This window comes from Hyperoodon ampullatus (genome assembly GCF_949752795.1).
Source record: "Hyperoodon ampullatus genome assembly, chromosome: X".
In the NCBI taxonomy this organism is placed as follows: Eukaryota; Metazoa; Chordata; class Mammalia; order Artiodactyla; family Ziphiidae; genus Hyperoodon; species Hyperoodon ampullatus.
In genome coordinates this window covers 48,848,913-48,866,572 of record NC_136913.1, presented here as the reverse complement: position 1 = coordinate 48,866,572, position 17,660 = coordinate 48,848,913, and the positions used below count along the sequence as shown (strand labels likewise).

Sequence of the window (17,660 nt, the reverse complement as noted above, 5' to 3'; positions counted from 1 at the left end):
ATCTAAATAAAGACTGACTGTGTACAATATTATTTTTTAGCGAATAAGAATTTTATTTTAATTGGATAAGTGATTTTACCCCTTTTCAACTATATAAAATCCATCTAGGAGAACAGTATGGAGGTTCCTTAAAAACTAAAATTAGAACTATCATATGATTTAGCAATCCCACTCGTAGGCATATATCCAGAGAAAACCATAATTCAAAAAGATATATGCACCTAATGTTCACTGCAGCACGATTTATAATAGCCAAGACATGGAAGCAAGCTAAATGTCCATCAACAGATGAATGGATAAAGAAGATGTGGTGTATATATATATATATATATATATATATATATATATATGAATGATGAACTATTACTCAGCCATACAAAAGAATGAAATAATGTCATTTGCAGCAACATGGATGCTTCACTTCACTTATCATATTAAGTGAAGTAGTTAGAGAAAGACAAATATCATATGATATCATACATATGTGGAATCTTATTTTTTTAAAAATGATACAAATTAACTTATTTACAAAACAGAAACAGACTTGTAGATATCAAAAAACAAACTTATGGTTACCAAAGGGGAAAACTGAGGGGGAGGGGATAAATCAAGAGCTTGGGATTAACAGACACACACTACTATATATAAGATAGATAACCAACAAGGGCCAACTGTATAGCACAGGGAACTCTACTGAATATTATGTGATAACCTTTATGAGAAAAGAATCTGAAAAAGAATGAATATATGTATATATATAACTGAATCACTTTGCTGTACACCTGAAAGTAACACAACATTGTAAATCAAATATAATCCAATAAAATTTTTAAAAAAGAAAAAATCCATCTATGTGGGTACAAAGTTTATTAATTGTTTGGAAGTAGCTCTATTTTGTCTAGCATTTATAATAATTCTACTCTGGTAATATTGATTTAACTTAAAAAATATAATATGTTGGTATTATAGGAAAAAATAGTGATATATTCTGATAGATTGTTGTAAATTGAAGTGCTTCAGTAAGCATTAATTCAATCAACATCTACTTAGTAAGTTGTGCTTACAATAATAAATTTATTAATAACAATAATAAGTCATTTGAGGGATAAGACACAAGTTTGAAGTAAAATACAAAACAACAATTAACATGTAAGTTGAGAGAGGGAGTGACCAGAGTTGTAACATTTTTATATTGTTTTAGGGGGTGGGTGGAGACACTGATTTTTAGATTTTGTCAATCACACATATTAAAATGTTAAGAGTAACTCTAAAAGAATGGAAAGAGATTGTATAAGTCAAATAAAGATGTAAAAACTCTATCAATTCTAAAGAAGGGAGGAAAAGGGAAAAGATAAACTAAGCCTAGAGAACTCAAAATAAGATAATAGAAAGAAATTCAAATAAATCAATAATTACAATAAAAGTAAGTGTACCAAATTTACCATTCAAAAGACGTACATTTTCAGTTTTTATTAAAACCAATAAATGTCAACTATATGCTGTCTATAAGAAACAAAACAAAAATACACAGAGAAGTTGAAAGTAAATGACTAAAGATGAACTAGGCAAATACTGACCAGAAGAAATCTTATATAGCTATATTAATATCATATAAAATACACTTTTAGGCAGAAAGCATTATTAGGGGGAAAGAGGCTTGCTCACTATGTAATAATAAAATATACAATTCACTAAGGAGATATAATTGCTTTAAATTTGTATGCCTCTAACAACATAGCCTCAAAATATATAAAGTTGGACTGACTTCATAATGTCATTTTTGAGGATGAAAATACAAATGTGAAAGTGCTTTGTAACACAGGATATCTATTGTTTCTTCTTCTCTGATATCTTGCTTTCTGATAATTGTTCCCTGGAATCTGTATCAGAAATGGAGTATGACTAATAAATATTCTAACATGTGGAACTGGCTAAATGGAGACTGGGTTGAAAACAACGAGGATTTACCTCACATGGGAATAGGGAACTGATAGTCTGGTTCATGTGGTGGCAAAGAAGTTGGATAAACCATTAGCCATTGTCCCTTGAGACTCCAACCCACAGTCCAGAGAGGCTGGAGCTTTAGGCAACTTGGCAATAAAATGTCAGGAAATTAGAGTATATTGAACTATTTCAAATACCTTTAGTGTAAGGGTATCAAAGACAAAGTCTAGGACAAAGTGAGCCCTCCTGAAAGAAGACAGGAAAATAATCAGGCAAATGTGTAGCTTTTAAAAAAAGAGGAATCAGTTGTCTATAGCTAAGAATGAGACAGCCAAGGGCCAGATAATCATGTGCCTTGTGGGATGGAAGATGCTACAAAATTTGCTTTACCCTGTTTTTAAAGCTATCTAGGAAAATATGGAATCCTGGTAGTTGGAATAGAGATACTGGCGAGGAGTTCTAAGAGTCTGGCCACCCCTCCAAACCTTACCTCTCCCTTGGGATAGCGGTAGCGATATTTATCTTGGTCTCGTAGTGCAAATTCTTCAGGGTAGTGTTCTTGAATTTCTTCGTAGGTCATCTCCTCACAGACACCCTGAGAAAAATTATTTGGGGACAAAAGTATTCACAAGTTGGAATCCCCACAGCCTCTACCATAGTTCTGAAGCCAATGATTGTGGAACGTTAGCACACAAGCACCTGGGTTTCTGTGAACACAGCTCTAGGTCTGAGTCTGTTGTCTGAATGTATGTGTGTATGTATGCACAAGGTGGGTAGCTGTGTGGATGTGAGAATGAGTGCATGTGTATAGGTGTGTTCAGGCTGAGTGTATGGTGGGTATCTGGTGTTTCTCTATGGTTGTCCCAATAGGTTTATAGGTGTGCATTGTATATATGAGTGTGTATTTTTATAAATTTGTGGGGATTTGTGACTGTGTTTATCTGTGTGTGTGCAGCATGCTTATGGTGTGTATCTGTGGTATGTTTAAGGTCCTATGCTGTTGGTTGTGTATTTGTCTCAGCAGATGTATAGTGTATTGGTGTGAGTGTGTGTGTATGCAGACTGTCTGATCATCTAAGAATGCGCCTGCATGGGTGTCTCTGTGGTCTGTCCCTCCATGTGGGTCTCAGTGTGTCTGTGGTATGTGTATCTGTGAGTGTGTATGTCCCTGATTATATGTGTCAGTATCTGTGTACCTATGTCTGATGTCTGCGTTAATCTGAGGTAATATGATTGAGGTTATGTGTCTGTACTGTTTATATGTCCCCGGTATGCCTCTATGTGTCTATGTGATGTAGATATATGCAAAGACTGCATGTGTGTCTATGGTGAGTGTGATATGTATCTCTAGGTGTGTCTGTCTGTAAGTATGTATGTGTGTGCATGAATGGTGCAAATATGATTGGTAGATGCATCTAAGAGGGAACTTGTGTTTGACTATTGGGTCCATGTGTCTGTGAAGTGCATGTCTGTGAGTGTAAACATACCTATGGTGGATGTCTGTGACTGTGTAGGCAGGCGCATGTGTGTACGCACATCCACAGCAGTGTTTTCTTGTGTTATAGCATTTCCCATCCCTCCTGCCCACACCTCTGCTCCAGGACCTCTGGCAGATAAAGAAACAGGTATCCACAGACTTCTCAGAAGGCAAGAATTAGTAAATTCCTAACAGTTTCAGAGTGGTCCTTGGGGAGACACAATCTCCACACCCAAAGAAGGAATCAAGGGCTCAGATAATGAGTTCCCACTGAGAAATCCACAGAAGTGAGGTGGCTGCTGGTAGAGCTGGGAAGTGATGCTGGGTTTGTAAGATTTCCTTCTGGTTGTGTAGATTCCAAGTAGACCTGCCTGTAGGGGAGCAATGTGCTCTGGTTTTTGTCTTTTGAGCTGTCAACCAAGCTTCCCTTAGGGTTTAGGTTCAACCCTGCCCCAGCCTACAAGAAGACAGGCAGTGGCAAACCTGCAACTGACACTGTCCATAGGAGAAAGTGCACCCTGTATATACACAAGGTCTTTCCAGATTGTCTTTGACTTTCTATTCTGAGGCATGCTGGGAGCCTGTTGCCTGTGGAAGTGGCCACTGACTTTATTGACAAGGAAAATTGCTTAACTTCTCTTAATTTTATTTTCCTCATCTGCAAAATAAGGATAATTATAACTACCTCATAACAGTAGTTTGAATATTAGAGATAATATATGTAAAAGAGACTAGTACAGAATGTACAAGGCACATTTTAAAAACTCAATCAATGGAATATATTATTATATTAATTAATATTATTTAGATTATATAGTAATTTAAATAGATTAATTTAATCTAATGTTATTAGATTAATATATATAATTATTAATATATCACTGAATGGAAAAGAAACCAGAAAATTAGACATCATTCTAAATTCTTCCTTCTTCCTTACCCATCCCCTCATAGCTAATTCCTGAGATTCTTCCTCTTAAATTTCTCTCAGATCTATTCCTTTTTCTTCCCTTTCCATCTGCACTGCTATGACCTTAGTAGCTCTACAAACACACACACACACACACAATTCCCTCTTTGCTTATTCTGCTTTCTCTGCATGACATACTATTCCTGATCCTCTCTCTCTGGCTCACTGTTACTCACCCCTTAGGCTTTAGCTAGGTATCACTTCCTCTAGGCAGATCATGGCTGGGCCAGATGCCTTGCCCCAACATCTGTGTGCCCACATTCTAACCCATCAGAGCCTGTATCACACACATTATTTTGCATTCCTCTGTCTACCCAGGTTTATTTCTGAAAACCCAGTGAAGACAGGAACAAATCTCTGTCTCCAGCACTACTCCAGAGCCTGAAATGGAGTAGGTATCCAATAAATGTTTACACCACATGTGGGCCAGAAACAAACAATAACTGAACAATTATGATGAACTGTTGCTTGCATGTATTTTATAACAAATATATGTGATATGTATAACAATTCTGTATATCCCTTTTCTAAATATGTGTGTCTCTGTACATCTACAGTTAAGCATATATGTATTATGTATACACAAACATACTTCTCTGTATTTATCTAGCAGGCAATCAGGTTAACCTACCTACACACAAGTTATCTACATCTGTGGTGAAGCTTTTACTTTAGTGTCTAACCTGTTGTCAGTGTACCTATGGTGCAGGTGAGACAATGGAGAGGAAACACCTTCTCAAAAAGCTCATGGAAAAACCTGACTCTAAAGAGAGACTGCCATGTCATGAGGGTCAGATGAAATATTTACCAAAATTTTCTTCTTCATTTCATCTCCAATATACATATGGGCCATCACACCCTCACCTCTTGCCTAGACTAATGCAGCCATCTCCATACTGGTATGCATTCTCATTCTGGCCTTCTGCTCACCTAGTCTCCACACATGACCAGAGTGGTCTATTTTTAAGGAAATGTGAATCACATTCAGGCTACTCCTCCTTGACTTAGACCACATCAATGGCTTCCCATTTTTAGGGCAGCATCCAAATCCCTCAACATGGACTATAAAGCCCTATAAGCTGTCTTCTTTTCCAACCTCATCTCCCTTCTCTCCAGACCTCACACTCACTGTCCCAGACTCTCTGCTATTTTTCCTCAGTTACCTAAACATGCCATGCTCTCTTCTCACCTCTGGGCTTTCACATGAACTGTTCCCTATTTCTCGAATTAAAATTATCCCCTCACCCCAGTCCATTTTGCCTGCTTCTTGTCTCATCTCCAGCTTCCTCTAGGAAGCTTTCCTTCTAAATCTTCCACCACTGTCTTGTCAAGAGTACCTTCACCTTCTGAGACTCTATAGTCCCTTGCACTTCCCCTCTCACAAACTTTTGTCACATGCAATGCAATGTCTTATTCACAGTCTGCCTTTGGGCTCCATGAGAATAAATACCTTGTCTGTTCTGGCCTTCACTGGATCCCCAAGACACAGACAGTGTTTAGCGCAAGAAATGTTTGTTGAATTAATTAGGTTCTCCATATGAGCCAGAGTAGAGGCAATCCAGGGGATAAGCCTAGAGTCAAGCCTCACCATCCACCGGGAAATCCATCCCCCTCCATCTCACCGCATCAATCTCATTCAGGGCCTTCCACTGCTCATAGGGAACACCCAGGGCTTCAGCTGTCTGGATAGTCCTCTTCATGTGGCTGGTCCACACCTTCAGGGAGCTGAGGCCCTGGGACTGAATGAAGTTGGCCAGGGCATAGGCATACTGGGGAGTAGGGGAGCAAAGGAGGAGAGCAGGGGAGAGAGAGAGATGAAAGAAGACAGGGTGACCATGAGAAGAATTTCAGATCTGCCACAAATAATGGAGTGACGATGAACAAGCAAAAGTAGAGTTTAAATATTCCCAATTTATAAAAAGTCATACTCTTGCCCATGTGACTAAGGACCAAGGGAATAGAGAAGAATATGTGTATTTATGTGTGTATATGTGCATATGTGTGTGTGTGCGTTCACTGATGTTTGCTCACAGAACCTCCTACTTGATTGTTCATTCATTCAAACAGCCCACCTCTAACATTTGTGGAGCCTGGGCCAAAAGTACAAATGGAAGCACTCCACTCATAGTCTACTTGCCTCCTTTTCCCATTTCTGCTCCATCCTGCACCCCTAGGTGCCTTGAGTACACGTTTATGGATAATCCAGTCACAGGAACAAGTTCTGTCCACACCATATTTCCACCAATCTCCATGACACACAAACAGTAACCCCTTTGCCACCCCTTTGCCTAGGGGTGAACACTTCTGTGACGTGGCCTTTTCTCAGGTGAACAGACTCTGGGATATGCCCATGTAGGTAATGGAAGCAGACTCTGGGCAGGAAATTCTAGTGTTCTGGGTACTCTGAGTGTGGTCTGGAAGTGTATGGGGGTGGGATGTGGGTACCTTTCTCTTTGACACTGTGAATTCTCATTGTTTGAGCAGGGGACCTGGTACCCAGGTTCTAAGGGCATTCAAACATTTACTGAGTGTGTGTGGCCATGTGCTGGGTACTGGGGTGCCCTGTTATTAAGACATGGCCAGTCCAGTGAGGGAAACAGTGACAGCACCAAAAGGAACCACTTAGGTTTGTGGGAGCCCAGATGAGCAAGTGGTTCACTTTTCTTCTGCATATAGGCATGTTATTCATCACAGATGGTGTGTGAGGAACATCTGCACAAATGTACAGATACAGGCACACATTTTTATGTACAAATATAGGCATTGTGTACACACATTCTAATTATGGATTATGAGTCAGCAGTCAGTGCGCTCTGGTGGAAGGAGTCCTGACTGGGAGACAGGCGATGGGGGTTATGCCCGTGTGGCCTCGGACGTGTCCCTGGCCATCTCTGGCCTCATATCTCCTGCCTATAAAATGCAAACAGCATTAGCTCACTCAGCCTGGTCTCTGTGAGTGTCACATTGGATAGTGGACAGGGAGCACCCAGAGCATTCCCTGGCACATAGTAAGTGATAGCTACTGTGATTGGTGGTGGGTGACAGTTGATGGGAAACTGCTTTGTAAACAATGCATGGTGCACTGTGCCCTTTACCATGAAGGTTGGGGCCAAGCATGTGCATGTACATGCGCACACTTTTGTTCAAGGAGGCATGTTGGGTGGAGATGGCCACGTGTCCAAACTGGGTGCTAAATTGTGCAGGCAAAGCCACGGACAGCCCTAACCAAGAGACCCCTGGCTGTAGGTGGTGCCTCGGGCTAAGGTGGCTCCTCCAGTGGTCTCTGACTCTGCGAGAGAGGCGAGAGTCAGAGGTCACAGTCTACCTCGAGGGGAGGCTACCAGTCTGAAAGTAAGAGAAAATGATCCAGGAGGACCAGGCCTTCCGGTGCGATGCCTTGCCTGTGACACTGCCAGCTCTGCAGTGGGGGAGGCTGAGGAGCAAGCATGAAGGCCTGGTTTTCAGTCCTGGCTCTGTCCTTTACTGGCTGTGTGACCAAGGGCCACTCTCTGTTCCTGTGTGGGCCTCAGCCTCCTCATCCATAAATCAGTGATGGTAATGGCCACTGCACAGAGCTGTTGTGAAGATTAAATGAGGCCACACGTGTGGAAGCAGATGGTGCAGTGAATGTGCAGAGGTGTCCAATAAAAGAGGACACTCCCTCCCTCCTGCACCTCATTTCTCACTTTTTCCACCCCAAACCATCCTCCCAAGCAAGAACAATAACTGTGTTAACAAGCCCAGGGACAGGGCCAAACATAGGAAAATGTGTCTCTATAATTGGCCAACACCCATAATGTGCAGCTCACTATTCTCAGCTACAAAGAGACTCCCACCGTGAGGGTCAGAGATGGGCCAGAAGTGGGGGGGATGGAGCCCAGGTGACCTGCCTAGGAGGGCAGGAAAGGACAAGGGAGGGCTTCCTGGACCAGCTCATGGAGCAGGAGATGGGTCCTGGAAGGGGTGGAGGAGGGAGGGCAGAAAAGAAGCGGTAACTGGTGGGGGACAAGTGCTGACCCTGTGATGACCTGTAGTGGGGGTTTGGGGGAGTAGCATCAGCCCTGAGTAATGGAGGAGAAGACGGATTCAAAGGTGGGACACTTTAAGGCAGGTATCTGTGCAAATGACGGTCACCAGCTGACAGAGGGGACAGAGGAGGACAGCCTCGGTGGGGAAACTGCACAAGCAAAAGCACAGAGTTGTGAGAAAGATGAGGGGACCAGTCAGGCAGGAGAGAGGGTGCTTATTGTAATGGGGCTGGAGGAGCAGCCAGATCTAGGAAGGGCTGGAGCACCAGGACCAAGTCATCGGACTTGCAGATGCTGTTGGCACTTGGGAGCCATTCAATGGGTCAAAACTGAGTGGCTGATGGGGTGGAAGAGCAAGAGTGACCAGAACCTGCTTTTATCCTGCCACTGAGTCCCCCCATCCTCAGGACCCAGGCAGCAGCCACCCCACCAACCCGCAGCCCACCTGGACCAGCTCAGCCAACACCTCTGAGTGCATGGGGCCATCCCTACCTGCTTGCCCCCAGCTGAGAGGCCAGAGTCACCTCCGATGCGGCCTCTGAGGTTGAGTTCACTCTCACCGTGCCGGCATAGGTAGATGGAGCGGGGTGTGACGTGGATGTTCATGAGATAGTAGACTGTGCGGCTCTGGATATGGTCCTGCACTCGGTTCACCATGTAGCGTGTGCCCACGTCGAAGATCTTGATGTAGGACAGGTGGCTGGGCCAACCCAAGCAGGAGCAAGGGCAGCTCAGGGGCTGATGGTGGAGAGGCTGATCCCAAGAGAAAGCCCCAACCACACACCCTGCCTTCAAGCCTCCTCTATAACCCAGCTCTCACCTACCTTTCCTCTACCTTGCCCTGTTCTGGGTACCTGTTCTAGAGACTTGGTTCCTGGCCACTCTGAGGAGCTCACTGCCTGCTACCATCTCCTTTTCTCTCCTTTCCTCAATCTCAGTTTGAGCCAGACTGTCTTTTTACTTTCACTCCTCACACTTCAGGCATCTAGGGTTCTCTCTTTTGTGGTTCACACTGCTGACATACTCAGAGAGAAACAGTAATCCTCTGTGTCCCTGACTGTCTCCAACATCTCACAGGCCACTTGCATTTGCTGACCATTTTGTGTGTGTGTATGCATCTGGCAGGGGTGGGGGCTTCAAAGTGCATAAGTCCTCATAACCATCCTAGGAAGCAGAGATTATTATCTCTGATAAGTGAGGAAACTGAAACACAGAGAGAGGAATTGATTTGCCTAATGTCAAACTCTCCAACCATCTCATCTATGACTCTCAGAACCTAAGTAGAAAATATCTGATGTAGCCTTGTTGCCTTGTTCCTGGTACTAGGTCCTGAGTAGCTCTAGGAGAACTTCCAAATTCCGTAGCTTAGTCTGACATTCTAGGTGCATTCATACACTGGTCCTGCTTTGCCTCACCTCAGTGTTCCATGTCCATGCTCATAACTTCTCTGTTTCATTCTAGCCTTAATGCTTTTGCTGAAATATTCTCTGTACTCCTCTACTTTTATTCAGATTTAACTAGGCCATTGCAAGGTACTGTTCTCTTTCCTTGAAAATATGTTAATTGCCTGATTTCCAAAGCCGAGCTCCTATGCATCCATCCTTAAAGAACCAGTACATTCACTCTCTTTAGAAAGTTTTCTTTGAGCCCAGGATCATGTGAAGTCATTTAAAGGTACTTCATATCAAAAGTATTATAGTAGCTAATGCTTACCCCCATCATGTGTAATTTAAAATAAAAATTATAAGCTATATTATAACATGAAAAAGTTCTACTGAGTTCTGGTTATATTTTTTCTGTTTTGACTACCTTGATGCTGTTTTTGAAATACAAGCTATTAAAAGCTTTCAAGATTTTATTTTCTTATTTTTGGTGGACTCTACCTTGCTGGTGCCCTAAACGCATGTCTAGTCCACCTACTGGGTAAACATGTTCTTCCAGAACTTTTCCTCCAAGTTGGACTGGGTCCCCTCTTCTGTGTTCCCCCACCACACTTGCTTTACCATCCCCACAATTCTGGTCAACTGCATACTCATTGTCTTCCTCAACCAAGTGGGCATTCTATCAGAACAGAGATAGATAGCCCTTCCCTCTTTGGGTTCCTAGAGTACAGCTTAGGGGTAGGCCTTGATGCATGGATTGTAAATGTCTGTTGATGGAAAAACGATTAGATAAAGCCAACTTTCAGAATCAGTTGCCTTCAGACCCAAGCTGATTCATCAAACACCGAGTACCTGCAGCAGTCTAGGCCAAAGGCTAGGGGCTTTCTCAATGCTGTTCTTTCATTTTAGCTCCCCTCCTTCAAATTTCTTCCACCATATGCTACTACCCATACAGTGCCTTTGTGGAAATTTGAAAAAGTTTCCCCTACTCCAGTACACGTCTTGGTGAGAAAAGCAAGTGCACCTGTGACCTGGCACAGTGAACAATATTCACAATTGTACACAAGGTCCTTCCCCTTGTCCTGAGTGTCTAAGCCTCATGTGACACTTTTTATGATATAGGGATGTGGGAGGAGGATAACTATGATGGATGTTTGAAGACAAGAATTTGAGTATATATTCTTCTACTCACTCATTGTGTGGCCTCAGGTAAGCCCTTGCCCTGCCCTGGGTCTGTTTCCCCATCTAAGAAGTGAGGCAGTAACAATGCTCACCCCTGGGGACTTTGGTTGGACAAAGTTGGAAGGATGCTCTTTAAACTTCTTTGGGTGGTGATGACTGTTAGAAGCCTCCTTATACTTCTTACTTGGGGCCCAAAGGGTCTGAGTGACCAGAGTATCTTCTCATCACAATCATTTTTGAAAGAAAGTGAGGTTCTGGGTATACCCTACATCTAAAACTCACATTTTCCCTGTACTGCCAGCTAACACCTCTCCAATCTTTAGTTGGTATTGTGAATGAAAGTTTCATATTTTTAATGTATCTTCCCATATGTCAAAGCACTATGGAAGCTACCGGAGGATAGAACCTACCTCTCTTGCCCTTATTTACAGCCCCGATGTACACCATAGCCCAAAGAATCCAAATACTTATTGATTGAAGGTACATGCGTGTTGTGAAAACAGACATGATTAAGAGACAGGATATGTGGTTAGAATCCTAGCTCTACCTCCTGACTTGTGGTGGAAGCTTGAGCAAGTGGTTTCAGCTCTCTAAGATGCAATCTCCTCTTCTTGAAAATTTATGATCATAAGACCTATTTCAGCCTCCTTAACAGGGATGCTGAGGGGATTCAATGAAACAAAAATGGTGAACATGTTTGGAAGCTGAAATGTCATCCATGTGTGAAGAATACTTTTGAAAACATAATAGCAACAACCACAGGAGAGAGACATTTTTCCCCCCTGAGATCAGGGTCCTAATATGTCCATATTGTTCAGGAAAACACTACTTCAAGCCCCTTATGAACACCTTACACATCAAGGAATCACCACCTCATGGATAATTAGAGCTGGGAGGGCCCTTGAAGACAAATCAAGTACAGTTTCCTGATGTTACAAATAAAGTTGAGGCCCAGAGAAGGAAGGCATTCCTCCAGGTCCTACAGGACATCAAAACTGGGCTAAGGATCCTGACCTTTACTTTGGGGTTCTGGGTTCTTACCTGTCTAGTTCATCATCCAAGGGTTGGTAGTTGACCTCATAGCACTCGATTCTCTTTAGAAAGTCTTCCAGAACCTTTTCACGGTCACAGTCTTTGTAATCAGGGCTGCCAAGTTTCACTTGCTGGACGAAGGGAGAAAGATGGAAGAACCATGGGAGACAGAGACTCTGACAGTGCCCTTGAGAAGAGCCCTTAGAGATTACTGAGTACAACATTCCTCATCATAAAGATGAGGAAGTTGAGACTTGGATAAAGGGTCTTGCCCAAGTTTAAAAAAATCAGTCAGTTGAAGAGAATCTGAACTGTGTTAACTCCTCATTCCTTATCCCTGTGTGCTCAAACAAGGTCTGCTACATTATATTCAGTTCACACACTGTTTAAGAGAAACATTTATAAGTGGCCTGGAAATTTTGGTGTGAGAAATGGTTGAAGAAAAGGAACAGGAGATCTTGGCCAGGGGTCATAATGGCTTACATGTATTGAGTGTTTACTGGGATAACATGGCATATATTGGCTTTAGATTTCTGAGGGGCTGGCAACTCCTAATCCCTTAATATATCTACCTTCTCCACCCACATTCCCCATTTCATTGAATGTCACTATCATCTACTCAAGTCACCTGAGCATAAAATGAATCTGGGAGTCATCCTAGATGTATCTCTTTCTATCATCCCCCACCTCTTAGAAGGTACCAAATCTTCCCCACTGTATCTTCTAAATATCTCTCCAGCTGGCCTCCATTCTCTCTTTCCTGGATGCTCACTCTAGCTTTGTGACTGGTTACTCTGTCTATAGTCTAGTTACTTTCCCATACTAACAGCCAGAAGGATATCTCTAACATGCACATCTGAATATGGAATTCCTCTGCTTGAAACCCTTCACCATTTCCTCACATCTTTTAGGGCAAAGTATGAAATATTTTAGCAGGTGACTCATGGCGTGTTATGATTGGGCCCCAAATGATTTCTTCATCCTCCTCTCCCATTGCTCCTCTAGACCTCCACATACTTTGCTTTAGACAACCTAAGCTATTCCTAGCTCTCCATAGATGCCATACTTAGTATGTGCTATCCCCCTATTTTCCATTCTTTACTTGCCAAATTCCTATGCGTTCTTCAAGATGAAGGTCAGCTATTACCTTCATTGAGAAGCCTTCCCATGCAAGGTTAGGTCCTCAACACTGTGCTGCCACAGCCTCATTTGTTTCTTCATCTCACCACTGATCTCACAGAATTATGTCTATAAAATTGTCAGTCTCCCTCACTAGACTGTGAGCTCAAGGGCCAGGCTCTCCCCTATGTATTTCTGTCTTTAGTACCCAGAAAGGTTCAGCCCAGGTGTATGTATTCAATTTATGTTTAATCAACAAATGGATAGATAGGTGGATGGATGAAAAGGAGAGAGGACTTGGACATATTCTATGCCTCAAGAGGCAAAATTAGGACCACTGAGTGGAAATTACAGGGAGGCGGATTCAGATTGATTGGACTGCACTTAATGAAGGCAATGAGCTTCCACACTGGAGGTACAAAGAGAAAATCTACACAAACAATTAGCTAAGATTTAAAGTTTCTGATGAAGTGTTGAAGGAGGTGAGCTTTAAGGTCTCCTCTGTCCCCAAGATACAGTAATTTAATGAAATAGGGAACAATAAATTGTAGTGAGTGATCTAAATCTAGACCACATGCCTAGAAACTGTAGAAAAGAGCAGTGATAGCTCTGATACGAATTGTGGGGCAGAAAAAAAAAAGCTTTCAAGGCAGACATCCAGGCTTGAGGTCCAGTCTCAGTTCTACCTCTTCCTGGCTGTATGAACCCTTGACAACTTACTTCTCTTGGAACCTTAGTTTCCTCTCCACTACTTAAAGGAATTTCACAGAATCATTGTATGCCAAGATGGTCAGGGAATACTTCCTATAGGAAGTGGGAGGAGAAGCTCAGGGAAGATACCTCCTTTAACTGCACAGAGGTATTTCTAGGTATGATCTAAATCTGAGACAAAATAAGAAGAAAAGGTGACTGGTGCTCCTTACCCTGATGTTTTCTGCAATGACGTCAGGGTCATTACAAATGGACTCGATGAAAAAGACCTATAAAAGAAACAGAAGGAAGATTTCCAGCAAGGAATTATGTTTGGTAGGAGTCAAACATAGCTTGACCCCTTCTCAGTGGCTCTGAGTCATCTTTAGAGGTATCTCTGACAACATAATTTCATACAGTGGTGCTTTCAGGATTCTGAGTTTTATGAGGCAGATTGGCCCTGAATTGTGGTGGTTCTCTCTCCTCCTTCCTCATACCCACCCCCACAGTGTCAGCTTGTCAGCAATTATCTTCCATTGCCGAATGTGGCACCTATTCTTTCCTGTTCTGTTCTGTTCTGCTGTTTCTAACTGTGACCTGAAAAGCCCTACAACTAAATTAAAATTCTGACCCTATGGTAGCTGATTTGGCAACTCTGCCTCCCCTGGGTTGCCTTTCTTTGGTGTTTGTTAAATGAGTAGGCTCTAGATAAGAGTTGGAGAGTTACTCTACCTTGTAACCATGTTCTTTAGCAAACTGCAGAATCAGTGACCGTCGTTCTCTGGTAGTGTTGGTGGCATCAAAAACCTAGAGGCACACGATGAGATTGGTTTGCTCTGAATCTGGCTCTGATAGAATGCCTACTCTTTGACAATCCCTGTGCTAAGTGGAGGGCTTCCAGAAGGGGATAAAACTTGAACAGGGTTTTGAAGGATTTGGAAATGGCTTATATCAATTTCTCAAGCACTCTTTGAGCCCTCACTGCCTGCCCAGAAATGTAGCAGACTCTGTAGACATAATAAAGCAAGAGGAAAATGGTGGGGTTTTATTAGGGTTATTTTACAGGTAAAGTAGCTGAGGCTTAGAGGAAGGGTTTGCCTTAACCAACGTCACAGAGAGACAAACTGTCACAAACTCTGACAAAGCAGAGTTGGAACTGATTCTCTCAACTCCTAGGTGAAGCTTCTTCCTTCCCTATCACTTTGGAGCTCTTTGAAGCCCTTTTAGAATTTGCAAATCCCAAAGTTCTATGAGATTAAATTGATTAAATGTTTAGCTAAATCTCTAGAACTTAAAAATGTTTGTATTGCAGTCAAATTCTAGTGTAGTCCTGCTGAATTCTTGGGGATGGAGTGGTAGTGTGTACTGGTTAAGAAGGTAGATTCTGGGGACTTCCCTGGTGGTCCAGTGGTAAAGAATCAGCCTTCCAATACAGGGGATGCAGATTCGATCCCTGGTCAGGGAACTAAGATCCCACATGCTGTGGGGAAACTAAGCCCATGTGTAACAACTACTGAGCTCACGTGCCTCAACTAGAGATACTGCGTGCCACAAACTACAGAGCCCACACTCTCTGGAATCCGTGTGCCACAACTACAGAGCCCATGCACCCTGGAGCCTGTGCGCCACAACTAGAGAAGAGAAAACCCACATGCCACAATGAGAGAGAAGCCTGTGCACCACAGTGAATAGCCCATGCACCACAATGAAAGATCCTGCGTGGTGCAACAAAAGATCCTGCATGCCTCAATGAAGATCCCATGTGCTGCAACTAAGACCTGACACAGCCAATATATATATATAGATAGATAGATAGATAGATAGATATATTTTTTTTTAAAGAAAGAAAAAAGGAGTGTAGATTCTGGAGCTATACAACCTGTATTCCAGTTCTTGCCTGCCACCTTGGTAAAATATTTAATTATTTAATCTCTCTGCATGACATTCTTCTGGGTTATAAAATGGAGTATAATAACAATACCTATCTCATGGGGGAGCATGGAAATTAAATAAATATGTGCAAAGTGCTTAGAATAATGTTTAGAACATAGTAACTGCTCAATATATATTAGCTCTTCTCCATCCCAGCAGAAACCTAAGAAAAAATGCAAGTTTCTTTACCGCAACATGACCTTCCCCACAGCTGAGATAGTTATGGACATCTTTCAGGGCTGCTAGGGCACATTGCCTGAAAAAGATGAAGAAAGAAACAGAAACAACCATTATACCCAAAATGGGCTCCTCTTTATTTTTCTGCATTATATTTTGCACTATCTCTCAGATGTCCTACATTAAATTATTCATCTGTTGAATACCTACAAAGGGTCTCCTATATTCTAGGTACAAGCACAGAGAGATCACACCATTGAAAATGGCTCTGTGTAGACATCTTAAGTGCAGGTATAAAGTAACATACCCAGGAAAAGTTGACTAATGACAGAGCCATAATATTAAGGGCTCCAAACCTTAAACTAATAGCGCTCAAGCTGAATTGGTTCTTGAACCCAAGAAGAGCCTGAATATATGGTTTGTGAAGGAGAAGGCATTCCTGGCATATGTAACAGGGCAAGCACAGGTAATAATGTGGAAATGTATTTATGCTTTTGACAAAAATCTATTTAGTGATTACTCTTTACTGAGTTCTATTAAGAGGATATGGATCAATAAATGAGACCCAGGCTCTGTTCTGGAAGTGCTCAGAGTCTTGTAGAGGAGAGACAACTTGAGGTTGAATGGATGAGACTGGAGTGGGCCAAGCTACTGAGACTTTTATTTTAAATTCTAGGCTAAGTTTCCACTCTCTCTTGTCAGAAGTAGGAAACTGTTAAAAGTTCTTAAGCAGGGGATGGATATGACCAGAAATAAGCTTCAGTTAAGATATTAGAAGGGCTGTCCTAACCACCCTTTGAGACTCTAGGTGGACTCTTTGCTAACCCAAGTTGCTCTGCCTTACTCCACCATCATTTGAACAAAGGCCTCCCTCAGCCAGGGGGCAGCACAGGTCTTTAAAATATTAGGTACTCACTTCCTGATAAGTAGGGCCTCCATGTTGTCTGGGAGAAAGAATTCGTAGTTCTTGTAGCTCACTGCCTCTCGTCGATACTGGCCTAAATTAAACACTGAAAGCAGGAGCCCTGGTGAAGAGGTTGGGAAGATCCCAGTGGCAAAATAATGTCCTTTCTGGGAGGTAGCTCAGAGGTAAAGGAAGGTATAGTTTGTAGCTATATAATATGTTTACAAAGCTTCAAATTATGGCTACCAGCTCATTTACTCCTTACAACAACCCTGAAAAGTAGGAATCTTCATTTCCATTTATAAATGAGGAAATCAAGGGAGTAACTCTCATAGTTAATAAGTGGAGAGCTGGGATTCAAACCAAGGACTGTTTGGTTCCAAAGCTGGTGATCTTTCCACTATTCCATTTTATTATAAACTCCAAACATTTTAATGCCCATAGTATTACTATATATTATTACTGTGCTCTGTACATTACTGCACTGGAAAGATAAAGAAATTGGGACCCAGGGAGTAAAATCAGTCATCAAGGGTCAAACATTGAGTCAGCTTGGGACATAACTAGACTGGGCCTCCTGAAACCTAGTCCAAAGTTATTACATTTTCTGTATCAAGACAGAGAGTCTAGATTTATTGCCTTCTTTAGGCCACACTTTCTCGTTTGTAATGGTGAAAAATCAGAGAGGAGGGAAGGGAAGGGGGAAAGAGGGGACAATAGGCAAAGAGGTAATGTAATATTTTCTTCATTTATCCAATAAAGAGTTTCTCATGCCTACTTTCTGAATCAGGACATGAGTCCTGGGGTGTCAGAGATGAACTAG

The 17,660-nt window shown here is 42.2% G+C and overlaps 1 protein-coding gene across 2 annotated transcripts in view; it reads right to left on the bottom strand.

Moving 5' to 3' along the window:
• PFKFB1 (6-phosphofructo-2-kinase/fructose-2,6-biphosphatase 1) overlaps positions 1 to 17,660 on the bottom strand; it is a gene marked incomplete at both ends in the record, with an annotated part of 67,166 nt that overhangs the window by 6,146 nt on the left and 43,360 nt on the right. The window contains 8 exons of one of the 2 annotated variants that reach the window (XM_079727764.1): positions 2,435 to 2,539; positions 6,014 to 6,160; positions 8,912 to 9,119; positions 12,025 to 12,146; positions 14,058 to 14,114; positions 14,557 to 14,631; positions 15,946 to 16,012; positions 16,850 to 16,943. In XM_079727764.1, the coding sequence (XP_079583890.1) occupies positions 2,435 to 2,539; positions 6,014 to 6,160; positions 8,912 to 9,119; positions 12,025 to 12,146; positions 14,058 to 14,114; positions 14,557 to 14,631; positions 15,946 to 16,012; positions 16,850 to 16,943 (875 nt within the window). The remainder of the gene's footprint in view (positions 1 to 2,434; positions 2,540 to 6,013; positions 6,161 to 8,911; positions 9,120 to 12,024; positions 12,147 to 14,057; positions 14,115 to 14,556; positions 14,632 to 15,945; positions 16,013 to 16,849; positions 16,944 to 17,660) is intronic. The other variant, XM_079727765.1, reaches the window with a different exon arrangement.